This window comes from Balaenoptera borealis, assembly GCF_965194805.1.
Source record: "Balaenoptera borealis genome assembly, chromosome: 18".
Taxonomy (NCBI): domain Eukaryota; kingdom Metazoa; phylum Chordata; class Mammalia; order Artiodactyla; family Balaenopteridae; genus Balaenoptera; species Balaenoptera borealis.
Window position 1 is genome coordinate 47617196 of NC_138877.1, and position 14755 is coordinate 47631950.

The following is a 14755-nucleotide window of genomic DNA, read 5'->3' on the forward strand; positions in this document are numbered from 1 at the left end:
TGTGAAATATACCGTTTTCACTTTTCCATCAGGCTGCCTTCTCCAAATAAGATGTTACAGTCTGTATGTTTTGTTAAACTTAAACACGGGGTACGTAGGAATTTATTTTATTAAACTGATGCTAATGCATTTAGATTAAGAAAACAGAACTCCTAAGAAATAAAACACATCCTTCTGTGGTTTGGTTAAAAAAACAAAGGTAAAGAACTACTTAGTTTGGGGGATATAGAGTTTAACTTGATGAGTGTCAGGCTAGAAAATCCAGGTGAACACATGACTTTTTCTGAAGGTTTGTCTACAACGAATAAGCAATTATTAATAACCAACACACAGTCTTTTCTTTCATGATGCTCTACTGCCTAAGTCTGGGGTTAAATCTCTGTGAATCAGTCATTATGTCACGTAGACTGTGGGGTTATGTTTTCGGTTGACATACTCCACAATGTGCATTTCAGAGCTACCACAGTCTACGCTGAACATAGAGATGAAATGATATGTTCTACGTGATGGGGGTCTGTTTCAGACACTGACCTACACGGAAGAGAAATATATTACAAGATGCCATACACCCTGCCACAGAGTGCTCAGCAATGGGGACGTTACTGGAGAACCCTCTAAATGCAACCACCGAGATCCCTGCCCTCGAGTGTCCTCATTACAAAATAATTTTGGTACATCAGTATCCTAACCTCTTGAATGGGGTCCCAGAAGAACTCATGCGTACTGATGTTAAGAGTGAGAGTTTATTAACACTTAAATCTGATTGCTCAATTTCAAAACGCTGCTAATGTTTTGTTTTGGTTTTTTTGAATAAGGGATACACAAATAAGATTAAGATTAAATATGTATTTAATAGATGTCCTTTTTGCAGTCACGTGTACTTGCCTCTGTGATGCTGGTTTAGTAAGACAGATAGGCAGTGCTTTCTCCCTTAAATACAAAAGGTGGTCAGCCAATGCTGCAAGGGATCACGTCGCGCTGATTATGATTTTTACTAGTGAAGCTATAGATGTTAACAATTATAAAATCACCCACATCCTTTTTAAAAAAATCTAGCTATGCTCTTAAGTCTTTACACTTTCAGTAGCCATAAACTGTCAATTTGGCTACCTTATTGCTCAATAAGCTTTCTTTTGCTTTTATGTGCTTTTCAAACTCACTGACCTAAATTTCATCATCTATAAAAAAGGGTAAAAACAAATGTCAAAAGAGAAATCCATCCAAAAACAGTAACATTCCCATAACTGTACTCTGTAATTTCCTAACTTAGTAAGAACCAAACTATCTTGACATTGAGGTTATAGTCTCATCTTATTTTTTTAATACTTCCTCTGTGAGTTGGATTTGAACTAGCTTTCCAAAACATTCACCAATTTAAATAAAGCCGTATGGTCACTATGCCTTCGTAAATTCAAGAAGTTATCTTTTCTAAGTTAGTAATATTTGAGGCTGCAAATGGGTGAGAATCAACCATGGTCTCAGATGATTTTTACTCAAGAGAGAAAAGCTGAAGCAAGTGAAAAATCAGAAGTGTTCTGCAAACCTTAGAACACTCTGGAGGTAAACACTCCACTCTCTTAAAGAGAAGGGGGTGGGGCATCGTCGGAAACTTCTGCTTACCCCTTGTTCAGATTCCAAAAGCTCTGTTTTGACTCTGACTGCCGGCATCCCATCAAGCATTAACATTCTGTTCTCAAAGGTGTTGATATTCTGAGAATAAAAAAGAGAGAGAGGGAAATTCAGCTATAAAGCGTTCAGAAGAGGACAGCTGGTAGAGTCTGCCTTCATTGTATGTAGTACATTTAGTACTGCTAACCTAATTTTTTAACAATATAGTATAATTAAATGAGAATATCAGCATAACCAATTATCCCCCCATTCTGAACTTTCATTTGAAATAATGACCAAGAACTTGAATTAATCAGTCTGATTCTATGACCCCTGGGTTGGAGGTCAGACGGTAATAAACTGGAGTAAGGCAACCTTACATTAATTTATATGGGGCCGGAGTAACTCATCACACTTGCAATCGTGGAAGGAAATACAAGGCAAGTTTCTTTCTTCCTTAGCTCTGGAGGTTGAACTGTATACAGAAATCCAGAAAGGAAAAGACAGATCAAAATAATTTATATACTCTCATATTACTGCCAAAGTCGAAATAATTTTAAATACAAGATACTATAATGCTCGACAGTGAATTCGGTATCACGGTATATCTGATCAAATGAAAATTTCTACCTTTCAACCGCAAACATCTCCTTTAAAAACAACTAACATAAATCTTGGATTAAGGGTGAATTCTTAAGCTGAAGTTATAATCAAAGAATAAACAACAATTTGTTTTCTGTTCTGGTATATGTTTGGCTCCATTTAACACCTCTCGAAGGGAAAACCTTACTTCTATTGTGGCTCAATAGAATTTCAAACATCTATAAAAAGATCAAATCAGGGTTATTTTTTGACTAATTTCCACAGCTTCGGGGATTTTCTGAAGTCAACAACCTAGGAAGGGAGTCAGAAAGCCACACATCAGTGCTTGCTTCAGGCCAAAATCAGGCTCATGTTTTAAAATATGTTGAGAATGCCAACTTTACCCTCAAATACCGACTAAACCAAGAAATTACAATGACAGAGTTTGACTGAGTTTTTAGAATAGTGTCTTTGCTGTTATAGAATGTAACCACATGACACTAAGGTGGTCTTATTAAAAGAAAAAGAGAGACATTTCTAAATGTTTTGCCTACATGGTGACAAAGGTTGGTATCACTTCTAAACCTTCAGGTTTTTGCCATTCATAGAGTTGCTTTTCTCCCCAACAGACAGTTAAATAAAAACAACTCTCACTTCAACACATCATAAATTAAACGTTTTTATTACCAAATAATACCAACAGAGTGCAGTATAGTGAAGCTCTAATTATTTCTCCCATTTCTTGACTCTCCTTTTTGTTTAAGAAAAATACTCTGAGAAATAAAATGTATGGGGCTTTTTAATCACAAATATTTGCTCAGAGAAATCAACGGCAAGAAGAAAAAGCAAATTTACGCTACAGCTAACTAATGAGCATTTAGAAATCCCATGCTACCTAGTCTGTTAGGTAATAAAAAGAAGAAAAATTACTGTCACGTTCCTCTCTTAGAAATGTACAATATTATTGAAACTGGCAGGATACATCATTGTTTTTACATGTTTGCTTTTGACCTGTCCATATTTTGGGGGGATTTTTGCATCCCAATAGCTTAGGACAGAAGGAACTATGGTATTACTGGTGAGCTCAGTGCATTTGTTCCAAGCTTAAAATCCTTTCACGGAGGCTGGTGGGTTGTTTACATATCAGGCATGGACCTCAAATCCCAATGTGTCACTTGCTTCCATGCTTGGAAGCAGCCAGCTTGGTCTGCCACCTCCCAACCTCAGGAAAGCCTTCCTGCTGCCAGCAGCCCTCAACTGCTGGGCCTTTCACAGCAGAATGGAATCCACCCTAACAAAGCCTCCCGTAGGCTGTTTGGTTGGTAGACAATGAAGGATGAGTTGATATGCTTCCTACCCCGGAGGAGGTCTTGCCCAGATGGAAAGGGAAGAAGATGCCTTGCAAAGGAGGGGAAAAGACAAAGAGCGATTCTGGAAAGGCAGGTTTAATGAACTGTTAGAATCTGATTAGAGACTAATGTCCCTTTTAGTGCTTTGTACCAATTTACAGCTGATAGACTTCAGCCGTTTTCCTCGCTGGCTGTGATCAACCCATTCATTAAAAAAAAAAAAAAAAAATGCAAGCTAACCAGAGTCTTTGAAGTTAAAAACGGATAAATCATAAAAAGCTGACTGGGTTCACATTCTATTTAGTATATTTAAGTATCACTATTTTCATTATAATTTTTGTTGTTGTTGTATTGGAATAATTCTAGATGTGTTAAAGACAGGGTTATACTTCAGTTTCATGTAAAAGTGAAATAATTAAACAGATTTTCAAGCATTTTTTTAAGAAATGAAGTTTGCCAGGCAAATATTTCTCTTTCCCTGATTTTTCCAGGATCAGCGCAGCACAGCCATAATAAACACCATAAATAACAATGTTCACAGCTAAGGAACCCAATCCTTAATTATTAAACTCTTGCAACTAGCGCAGATTCGATCGGTACATATGCCTGAAAGTTATACTGTATATACATGAAGCGTATTAATCTCTGCATCCCTGATTCTGACCTTGTTTAGCATAAAGAGAAGGGCCGAGCATCACACCATATTCCAGACCATCCAAGAAGGTGTGTGGTTTTTACAGAACACATGGTAATTGTACAGCATTGAGGACGTAGTCCTTGGAACAAAATATCGATAGATTTATCTCTCTAAGCTAAAAATCAGATACATACAATCTCAACTGACTTCAGACTTTAAATATGTAATAAACTCTGATAATTTGAAATTGCTGTCAAATGTATCTTGTCGTGATCTTGATCAAAACGCATTTGCTGGGGAATCCAATAGCTCAATTGATTCCCAAGAGGTAAATAAGATTAGTCATCAATTTTAGTAACATGGTACTCTTTATGTTATAACAAATATTTTGATATTATACAACCCTATATAATTTATGTATATGTGTTTATATTCATGCACACATATCTATACACCTATGTTACTTATTTCATATGAGTAAATTGTATCAATCAATTACAGCCAAATTTATCATCAGATTTATTAGCTGGCTGTTGACCAATTACATGTGCACTGGATGAGAATGGTACTCTGGATATTCCTATTTCCCAAATAAGATTTGGCAACACAGCAGTACAGCTGACGGTAGCTCTCCCAGACAAAAGCAGTATAAACACAACTGTCAAGAGACCTTCAAGTTGGCGGAAGAGTAAGACGTGGAGATCACCTTCCTCCCCACAAATACATCAGAAATACATCTACATGTAAACACAACTGTCATCGATCCTAGCATCTCACAATATTCTGAATGGAACCTGCAGGAAGTTAAAGGACTGATGCTCAATGATCCTCTCTCATAAAAACATAGAACAGGGGTGACTTTCCAGGGCAACTACTACAATCCGCCCTCCTACTCCCAGAATGCAGGTCTCTTTCCTCTCCCTCCTCCAGACTGTGCGTCATCCACTTTGCACAGCTGGGGTAATCAAGAGCCAGCTAGTCGACATTCAACAGACCAAATTTTTCAACAAGGCTTCCCTTCATAAGCCAAAAATATCTACTGGGATTTGTTCTGATTTCTCAAGATACAGGACATATTCACTTAAACATGTTTCCATCTTGAATCTCCATGTTTGGCTACAGGTAATGAAAAATATGAATTGCCCTCACCCCTACACCCGTGTTATGTTCAACAGTGATCAAAGGGACATATGAGAAGCAACTCAGGATTCACTGCATCAAGTTGATTAAGGCATGTTCAGAAAAGACTCTTCACGGGTTATAATGCAGGCATACCAACTGGTTAAAAGTATCATCCTCTGAGTACTTTTTCCTACAGAAAAAGCAGAAGAATCAGATTATAAGGAAATTCGTCTTTTGCTTAAAAACCACTTTATAGAGAAGTCAATCTCTCCCCTTTCTTGACTCACTTCTACCATAACAACAAAAAAAACCAACAAAAATAACAATTGTTTTCCAAGCCTGTATGCCAGTTCAAGCAATAGGTCCTTTCTTCAGAGAAAACATAAGTGTTTTATACTACCCCCAAATTTGTGCGGAAATGCAAAAGAATGAGTGAATCCCTGCTCTTCCGAAGGATCGACACACCTAAGAGATGAGAGTTATGCCCAGCCAACAGTTTCCATTATCTATTGTTACGCAACAATAGGTAGCATAACACAACTACCATTTTATTATTATCTTGCTAACAAACATAATAACAACACCTGCTATTTGCATATTTACTATGGACTAGACCCTGTGCTAAGAGACGTGTACTCATTTAGTCCTTACAGCAACCCAAGAGGTCAAGGCTTTATTATCCGAAGATGAGGCATCTGAGACACAAGGAGGTTAAACTGTCCAAGGTCACACGATTAGTAAGTGGTGCAGCTCGATTCCAAACCAAAGGAGCCTGAGCCCAAGCTAAGCTCCCAACCACTACACCCCTCTCTCCCTTCCTCTCCCTCTCCTTCTCTCTCCATCTTCCTCTGTGCGCTCCCTAAATCAACGTGGAAAAATACATGAGCCCCTTATTGAAGGCCCCAGCAGAGGAGCTCTGGAATCTCAGTCGATGGCTCCTCTCAGGGCTGAACTGATTTAGTCACTGAAAGGAATGCGCAACTTCTGGTCACAGGTGAGTATCAACAGTTTGGGGAATAACAATACGAGATCAAATAAGCCCCTGGTTTCAAAGCTATTTCACTTTTTTTTTTTTCCTTTAAATCAATCTTTCAACATATTTCCTTAGCTTGATAAGATTATACATTTCTATCCTAGAAACATCTCGTAATTAATTTAGCAAGTCAGTCCCATCCTGAGTTCAACATCCAGAAAAATCTATGGTAATCTCATCTGCTACCCAGTGTTTTGAAAATATTCATATCCTTGATGGCTCATTCAATATTTTCACAATAGTTTCAAGTACTTGGATGATACAGGAACTTCATCTTTGACCTTTTGTACTCAAAAGAGATACATTCGGGCCTCACATTCAATTTATAATTGCTTAGATTAAGTGTAAAATTATATTTTTCTAAACTCACATACCCTCACACTGGTAAGTCAATTTTGTAGAGGGCATATGTATCATTAAAGTACCTCCGATGGTACAAAATAAATATCTGTTCAAATGTTGACTTTGCCATTCTGGCCCAGGCTTTCATCTTCCCTTGCTTTGCAGCACGGGAGAGTGGATATCACATTGATGATCATATTTTACTGGGAGAACTAGGATCCAAACTATAGACCTACTGGGACTTGCAACTTAAATCCCCTTCAGTGGTTTCAATGATCCATAAATACATTATTCTGAAATATCTGTCATCAGTCTCAAAAACAAAACCCTTCCATAATCACCTCACATTGAAACATGGAATTGTGTCTTTCATAAGAATTGGTAAAACTGCACATGCAATGCAGCAACTTATATTTTCCTGATAGCAAGAATCATTGTTTTCTATGTTGGTAAAGCGCTAAATTACCACAACAATGGATCATTTACACTAATATTTTTAGAAATGTCAACTGAGCTTCTAAAGAAGTCTTCCACCCCAGCATTCATACAGGTTGTAATAAAAATTATTTTGTCATTCATATTCTGAAGAGCTGCACACACTTGGGGGTCATGAGTTGATCAAATTTCTCCTTAAACACGCAGTGACGGGTCTCTGCTATGGCAGTCATCTCATCTATCTGCGCCACATTCATGAACCACGAGGCACTACAGGAGGTAATGGGCAGAGCCAGGACTGGAAAACAGAAACCAGGTCGAAAGCCAGGAAAATATCATGGCAAGAGATGTGCCAATTGACCACCCACCAAACCCTAGAGAGGGAACACAAAACTTCAGCTCAGCTGGGCAGATATTAACAGCCCAGGGGAAGATCAAATGTGTAGGAACAGGTATCAGGATGGGCTAACAAGTGGTCTTGAAGTCAGGTAAAGATAAGGGAATTATTCAGTGATAAAAAAGAAGGAAGTCTTGCCATCTGCAACAACATGGATGGACCCTGAGGGCATTATGCTAAGTGAAATAAGTCAGACAAAGAAAGACAAATACCACATCTCACTTAGATGTAAGATCTTAAACAAATACACATACACATACACAAAATACCAAAAAAAAAAAAAAAGAGAGAGAGAGAGAGCTCAGAGATACAGAGAATAGATTGGTGATTGTCAGAGGGGTGTGTGTGTGTAGTGAGTGAAGGTGGTCAAAAGGTACAGATTTCCATTTATGAAATAAATAAGTCATGGGGATGTAATGTACAGCATGGTGACTCTATTAACAGTGTATGTCAATTATAGCTCCCACCTACCCCCCAAAAAAGAGGATGAGAAAGAAAAGAGAGAAGTGAGTTCAGTCCTGGAAAAAGGAAGCCAGAAACAAGATTCTCTGAAGGGAGCAGGGCTAGCAGAAACTAATTCTGAGTGCCTAGCCCCAGGAGAAGCCAGAACTGGGTAACAGATGCAGACGAGAATCAGAGAGCTAGCCATGTGCCCAAGCCCAGGCACACACATGGGCACAAAAACCAGGCACCATGAGGCTGGGCAGAAAGGCCGATGCAGTACACAGGACCCACACATGGACAATTACACTTGCAATACAACCACAATATGACCACGGGGTCTCAAAATTTTAAAAGTAATTATATAACAATTATAATAACAATATATATATAACCACATACGAACAATGATAATAACTACCATTTACTAAACACTTATGTACCAAGTGTTGTTTCATGGGCTTTACATTTGTTATATCATTCATTCATTCAAAAAATACTTACTGAGTACCAGGCACTGTCTCGCTATTTGGGAAACGTCAATGAACAAAACAGGGAAACTTTTATATAGTTTCATTCTTTTCTTTTTTACTATGTCCATTTTAGACAAGAAAGTTCAGGTTCAGAGAGATTAAGTAATCTGCCCAAGGTTATGAAAATGATCGGCCGTCTAACGCTGGGGCTAATACCTATTTTCCATTGTTACCTGGGATAGAGATTCTCAACTGCTGGGTACTCTGACATTGGCTGCAAAGTTGGATGAGCCCAGAACTGTCCAAGCCACTCTGGCTAGTGTGCTTCAAGCTCCTGTTATAGCAAAAGGCTGGGAACCAGGGCTGAAGTGGGAGCAGCAAGGCAAGGGCAGGCTGATCACAGACACACTGAAGGGAGATGGTGTTAAGGTCATTCTGAAGTCTTTACTCTGTCCTATAGTGGGTACCTCTAACTATTTATCCAATGTGCCTTTAACCAGTTACCCAACCCTGTTTTCCACCATTCTGCCCAGGGTACATCTCAACCATGTCAAAAATGCTCTCTCCTCCAGGCCTCTGTATATTCGATTCCACCCTTGTATTCATCACTACCTGACAAATTCTTTATCTGTTATTACACTAGAATGTAAGTTCCAGGAGAGCCATGACATTGTCTTTTTGTTCATAAGTCCCTATCCCCAAACTTATAACTGTGTCTAACACATAGTATGTGGTCAGTAGATGTTTGTTGGGCTGATGAAAAGAATAAATGTAAATAGATCTAAAATCAGTTCATTCCCTGGGTTCACCTGACCCAGGTGATAACTGGTTGTTGAGAAACAGATGGGAAGAAGAGCATAAGCAAAATCGTAGGGCAATGAAATTCTCCATATTTGTGAACAATAATAAAGGATTTCATGTGGCTGGAACACAGGATTTATTGGAGGAGAAACTGGAGATGAGACCATATAAGTAACTTGGTGTTAGGTGGCAAAAGGTCTTATAGGTTATGGTAATTCATTTATTCATTCAAAAATGTTTCTTTAATGCCTGCAATGGGCTAGTTGCTAGGGGCCCAAGTGAATAAGAGAGAAAGACTCCCTGATCCAAGAAAACTTGAGGTAAATGGGAAAGAAATGTGTTTGGGTATCACACAGCAGGTGATGGGGCATCATGAAGCAAAAGCATAATGTGTTTAAGCTTTGTGTTTAGAAAGCTAGCACTGGACTTGCTTTGGAAGACGGCTTATAAACAGATAGAATTTGATGCAGAAGGGAAGAGCCACCAGTTCACAGGCTACTGCAACAACTCAGGGGAGAGCTGGTGAGAGCTTGACCCAAAACAGTGGCAGTGGGAATAAAGAGGAGGAAAATTATTTGAGAGAGAGTACACAGGAAGAATGAACAGCTTTTGATGACCGACAAGAAGGAGGAAGTGTGGGGTAAGAGCTGAGAGGAGTGTCAAGGATGGCACTGATTTTCTACATTGTACATGAAGCTTGAGGCAGGAAGCCCAGCAGGAAAAGCCAAACGTGTCATATATTCCTCCAGTATCCCGTAAAGGATCTATTGCACTCTGGGATACATGAATATTTCGGTATATTGTTTAATTTCAATACATTTTTGCTTACTCAGGATCTGTTATGCATCGAAGAAAATTTCTCTCAAGCTGAGTACGTTCGAATATTCTAACAGATACTAATAGAGACAAATTTATTCAAACTTGGAAACACAGGTTTGGTTGAAATAAGGAAAAAAACTATATAAAGAAGTCATCTTATTAGCTGCATTTTCAAGACAAGAATTAACTCTGCCTTCACGATCATTTATCCCCGGATTTATCATTTTACAGACTTTCACGGTTATCAAAACTTGAAACAAAATAAATATTTGCCAAAGTACGAGTTTAAGAGTACTGTACATTAACATATTCACCGCTGTTTCCCTTTATGAAAAGTCATTTGGAGAGTAATGAAAAAAATATGCAGAACACTGAATGGAATATGTAATGAAATAACATCACCGGTCCTCTGTACCTGGAGACAATGAAGATTACTATCAAAAATTAAGTCATTTATTTTCTGTAGGAAACAAAGGAAATGACTATTGACCTATATTTCCACCTTTCCTGACCTACAATGATGTCAAGTGGCTCCTTATCAAACCCAAAATGGATTATCTTATTCAAACACGAGCTGTTGAATATCTGTCTCCTGTACAGCCTGAAGAAATAGCACTGAAGAGTTGGGAATACACAAAAAAATTTTGAGGAGAAATAAAAATCCAAGTTAACTTTTTTTTTAGTTAGAACTATTCTAATGAAAACAAAAAGAAAAGATCAACTTCATGGGTCTCCTCAGTGGCCAGAAAAATATATAAACTGGTAAACTAGGTCTTATATTCAATGCCTTCTTATTTTATACATATTATTTAGTTAAGATTTTGTAACAAATATAAAATATCACATTCCTTGAAAACCCTAGGCATGATACTGGTTTTTAATGTATGTTTTGAAAAAGTAAAGCTAGAACAAATGACCTTTACAGTTTATTTCATCTAAGAAGGATTGTCAAAGCATGTAAAAGCGCTAGGTAGTGTTTGTCTTATTATTAAAAGGTGTAACAAAAGTGCTTTAAAAAGACTATATCAAAAATACAAAGGTGCAATCGTTTGCACTGCCAGGAAAATCATGTAAGACACATCACTGGAATGGCCTTTCCCCTCTCTTTCTTCCTCAGCACTCTGGGTCCTGGGACTGCAGTGGAGAAAGACATTAGTAGTTGGCTGCCAAATGGCCAAATGCATTGGCTCAACCCAAAATGTAATCTGTCAGCTTCCAAGTATACCCACCTCTAGCTGTGATCTCTCCAGATTCCCCAAATGATGTCTTTAGTTGTAATAATTAAATTTTACGTATAATCCAAATCCTGTACTAATTTGACATTTTGATTGGCAATGCTATTACACATCTACTTTCATTTTATCCAATACCATCTCCAAGAATTCTGACTACTTTACCTTTTACCTTTTTGAAAGCATTCTACCTTCCAAGTCTATGCTTTTTTTTCTGTACACTTTCATGACTATATAGAAGTGTAAGTTAGAATAGAATATTGCCCAGAACATGGGCCCAATGAACAGATTTCCTGGGTTATGACCTTCTCATGGTTTCAGTTTTCTTATCTGTAAAATGCAGATAACATTCTATTTCACAGAATTATTTTACGGATTCGATGAGATCATGCACATAAGATACTTTAGCACAAAGTATTTTCTATTAATTGTTAATATTAAGTCATTTTAATTAATAGTAGTAAGGGTTATACTATTTCACGCATTCTACTAAACTTACTTTTAAGAATGGATGTCCTAATCTGATTTTTGACTCTTTGCAGAACGCTCTTGGTTTTATGTGTGAGATTTCTCTATATGAACTATTATATAACTAGAATGGAAATGGTAGATTTGATAAAAATACTAATGAAAGGAATTGATAGAAGACTGATCTAACACAATTAACATATATTTCTCATGATGCATGGCAACAGTGAACTATTTTATCTGTTTAAAACTGTGAGGATGAACACCAATAACAAAGACCCAGCTCACCTCTCCAAGGACACCTCTAGGACAGTTAATATTCTCCGACTGCCGGGCACACCGTGAAGTGTCTGATAGCCCTTCCTAGCAATCAAATATTATTTGATGCAGTGCTCAAAGCCTCTTCTATGGTTCCCCTTCACATGATTACCCAGAAATACACTGTTTTAAAGAAAGATATTCACTACTACAACATATTCCCTGTAGGAGAAGATACCTACAGAGTGCCCTGTTATTTGAGCTGTGGAAAACTTGCAAAATTATTTGAGGAAACCAGAAGAACTACATAGGAGGTAAAATAAATCCAAGGGGATAAAAGTTTAAAATCTGTCTGTATTCAGGGCAATACAATGCCAGTGATATTAACACCTCCATGCCATTACCCATGCTGCTGTCACCCTGAATGCCTTTCCCCCATCTCTGCACCTCCCTCATTTTATCAACCATCCTTACGGCTTCTTAGAATTTCTATAAGGGGTGTGTGTGTGTGTGTGTGTGTGTGTGTGTGTGTGTGTAGAAAAATTAAATCTAGAGCTATTTTTTTCCCATATACGGTACTTCTAAAATTCTAAAATGCGTCGCAATGCAATTCAGAAAGGACAATTTATTCAACAGAAATCTGAAGCACACTTTTTATTAAGGAATTAAATAACTACACGGCATTTACTCAGGCTTTGTTACTTCCTCCAGCCTCTTAATAAACCTGCCCCATAAAACCAGAAACAGTGTAATTTTCAACCTGTATAACTTACTGTATCCAGGAAGTTTCTATTACCTTTTTCTGCTACTTCATAGTCAATATGTCTAAATTAAATGCTGCTCATAGAGAGAGGAAATAGGTTCTGTTAAGGAAGTCCATTGTCTTAACTCCGGTATTCTTTTAGACCAGGGCTTTTCAACATCTGTACTACAACATTTAGACCAGATAGTTGTTTGTTCTGGGGGCTTGTCCTGTACATTGTAGGATATTCTGCAGCATCCCTGCCTTCTACCACTAGATCCCAGGAACATTCCTTCACCCTCATAGTTGTGGCAATCCAAAATGCCATCAGGGGCTTCCCTGGTGATCCAGCGGTAAGACTCCGGGGCTTCCAATGCAGGGAAACGCGGGTTTGATCCCTGGTTAGGGAAGTAAGATCCTACATGCTGCGCGGTGCAGCAAAGAAAAAAAAACCATGAGAAATGGCCAAATGTCAAGGGAGAGGGGGAGAGGAAGGAGAGGCAAAGGAGGGTGCCCCATCTAAGAAGCACTATTTTATAATTATTGATATTATGAACTCATTGGAAAAGAATCTTAATTTTCTGTTGAATTATATTGCCCAAGCGTATAGATACAACCTGAATATTAAAAGAAAATAATATCTGATCATAAAGAATATTTATAGTTTACCTTAAAATACACCTAACTGGGAAATGAGAAACATTTTACAAGATGGCTTTACTATTTTGTTCGAATTTCTTCTCCTCTTTCTGCATATCCAAATTTTCCCACTAAACAAGGGCAAAAATTCCAGAAAGGAGCTGCAAGAATTTGCTCATTAGTTCAATCTACGGCAACTGAAAGAAACCTATAGGGATTTCAACATTAATATAGCAACTCAAGGGAGATCTCTCACCTCATTCCTAGACATGGCCAGTGAGTATCTACCAAATTAGCCTAGAAAACCCCCAAAGTAAGAAACTGGAATCACCTAAATGAATATGCTGACTTAACTTTCAATAAGAAACCAGAAGATAAAGTTTTCATTCTTGGCGCTGTATCTAATTTGCTGGATGACAGATACGTGGCTTTTCTCATGGAAACCAGGACTGACCCCTCTATCAAGAACAAAGTATTTCACAATTATGAACTGAAATATAAACCTGTCTATATTTTCTCAATTGTGTTAGTAATGTTACCTTTTAAGTAACAGAATTCAATACACCCTTGTGGAACTACAGGAGTTAGTTCCATCTAGTTATACTGGACCAAACAAATTTAAATCATAACCCAGGTTATGTAAATTAAACTGCCACAATGTCCCTGCTAAAGAAGAAGAGGAAGGGTGCCTTCTCATGAAAAAATGAAAATCTGTGAGGGCTAGTAGGTTCTTAGAGCATCTCACTGCTGATTCAGAGTCACAGGAATAAAAGAAGGACTTCTTTTTAGAAGGTGGGAGAACATGCTGGAAAGGCAAACCACAAATTCACTTCCATTAGGATACACACAGTCTACACCTATGGTGCCTGGGTAGCCACTAGCTATATGCAGCTATGGAGCAGCTGAAATGTGACTAGTCCAAATTTAGAGGTACTTTATATATAAGATACACACTGGATGTGGAAAACTTCGTATGAAAAAGAGAATGCAGAACATCTCATTAACTGTTAATTGATTACAGGTTGAAATGATATTTTGGTTACATTGGGATAAATAAAATATATTATTAAAGTTATTTTTTTAATGTGTCTACTAGAAAATTCAGAACTACACATATGGATTTCATTCCATGTCTACTGGACAAAGTCGTTCTATGCCATCACTTCAATAGACCTCAACCTCTACTGGGATCATGATCTTCCCTCCAGCTTCTACCCAATCCTTTTGGGAACTGGGGTAGGGGCAGGGTGGGTAGAGAAGTGAGAAGTTTTGAATGTCACAGAAATGGAGGAGTGTCACTGGCCTTTAATGCTCGGGGATGCTAAAATTCTTCAGCGCAGGAGTCATCCCCGTAAAATGAAGAATTCACCCACCTAC

General features: G+C 37.9%; 1 protein-coding gene across 5 annotated transcripts in view; it reads right to left on the reverse strand.

Annotated features, from left to right (window-relative positions):
* The window catches only part of KLF12 (KLF transcription factor 12), a 461389-nt gene that overhangs the window by 256411 nt on the left and 190223 nt on the right, over window positions 1-14755 (reverse strand). For all 5 annotated transcript variants that reach the window (XM_082365992.1, XM_082365991.1, XM_082365989.1 and 2 more), the window contains one exon: window positions 1621-1710. In XM_082365992.1, coding sequence (XP_082222118.1) covers window positions 1621-1710 — 90 coding nt within the window. The remainder of the gene's footprint in view (window positions 1-1620; window positions 1711-14755) is intronic.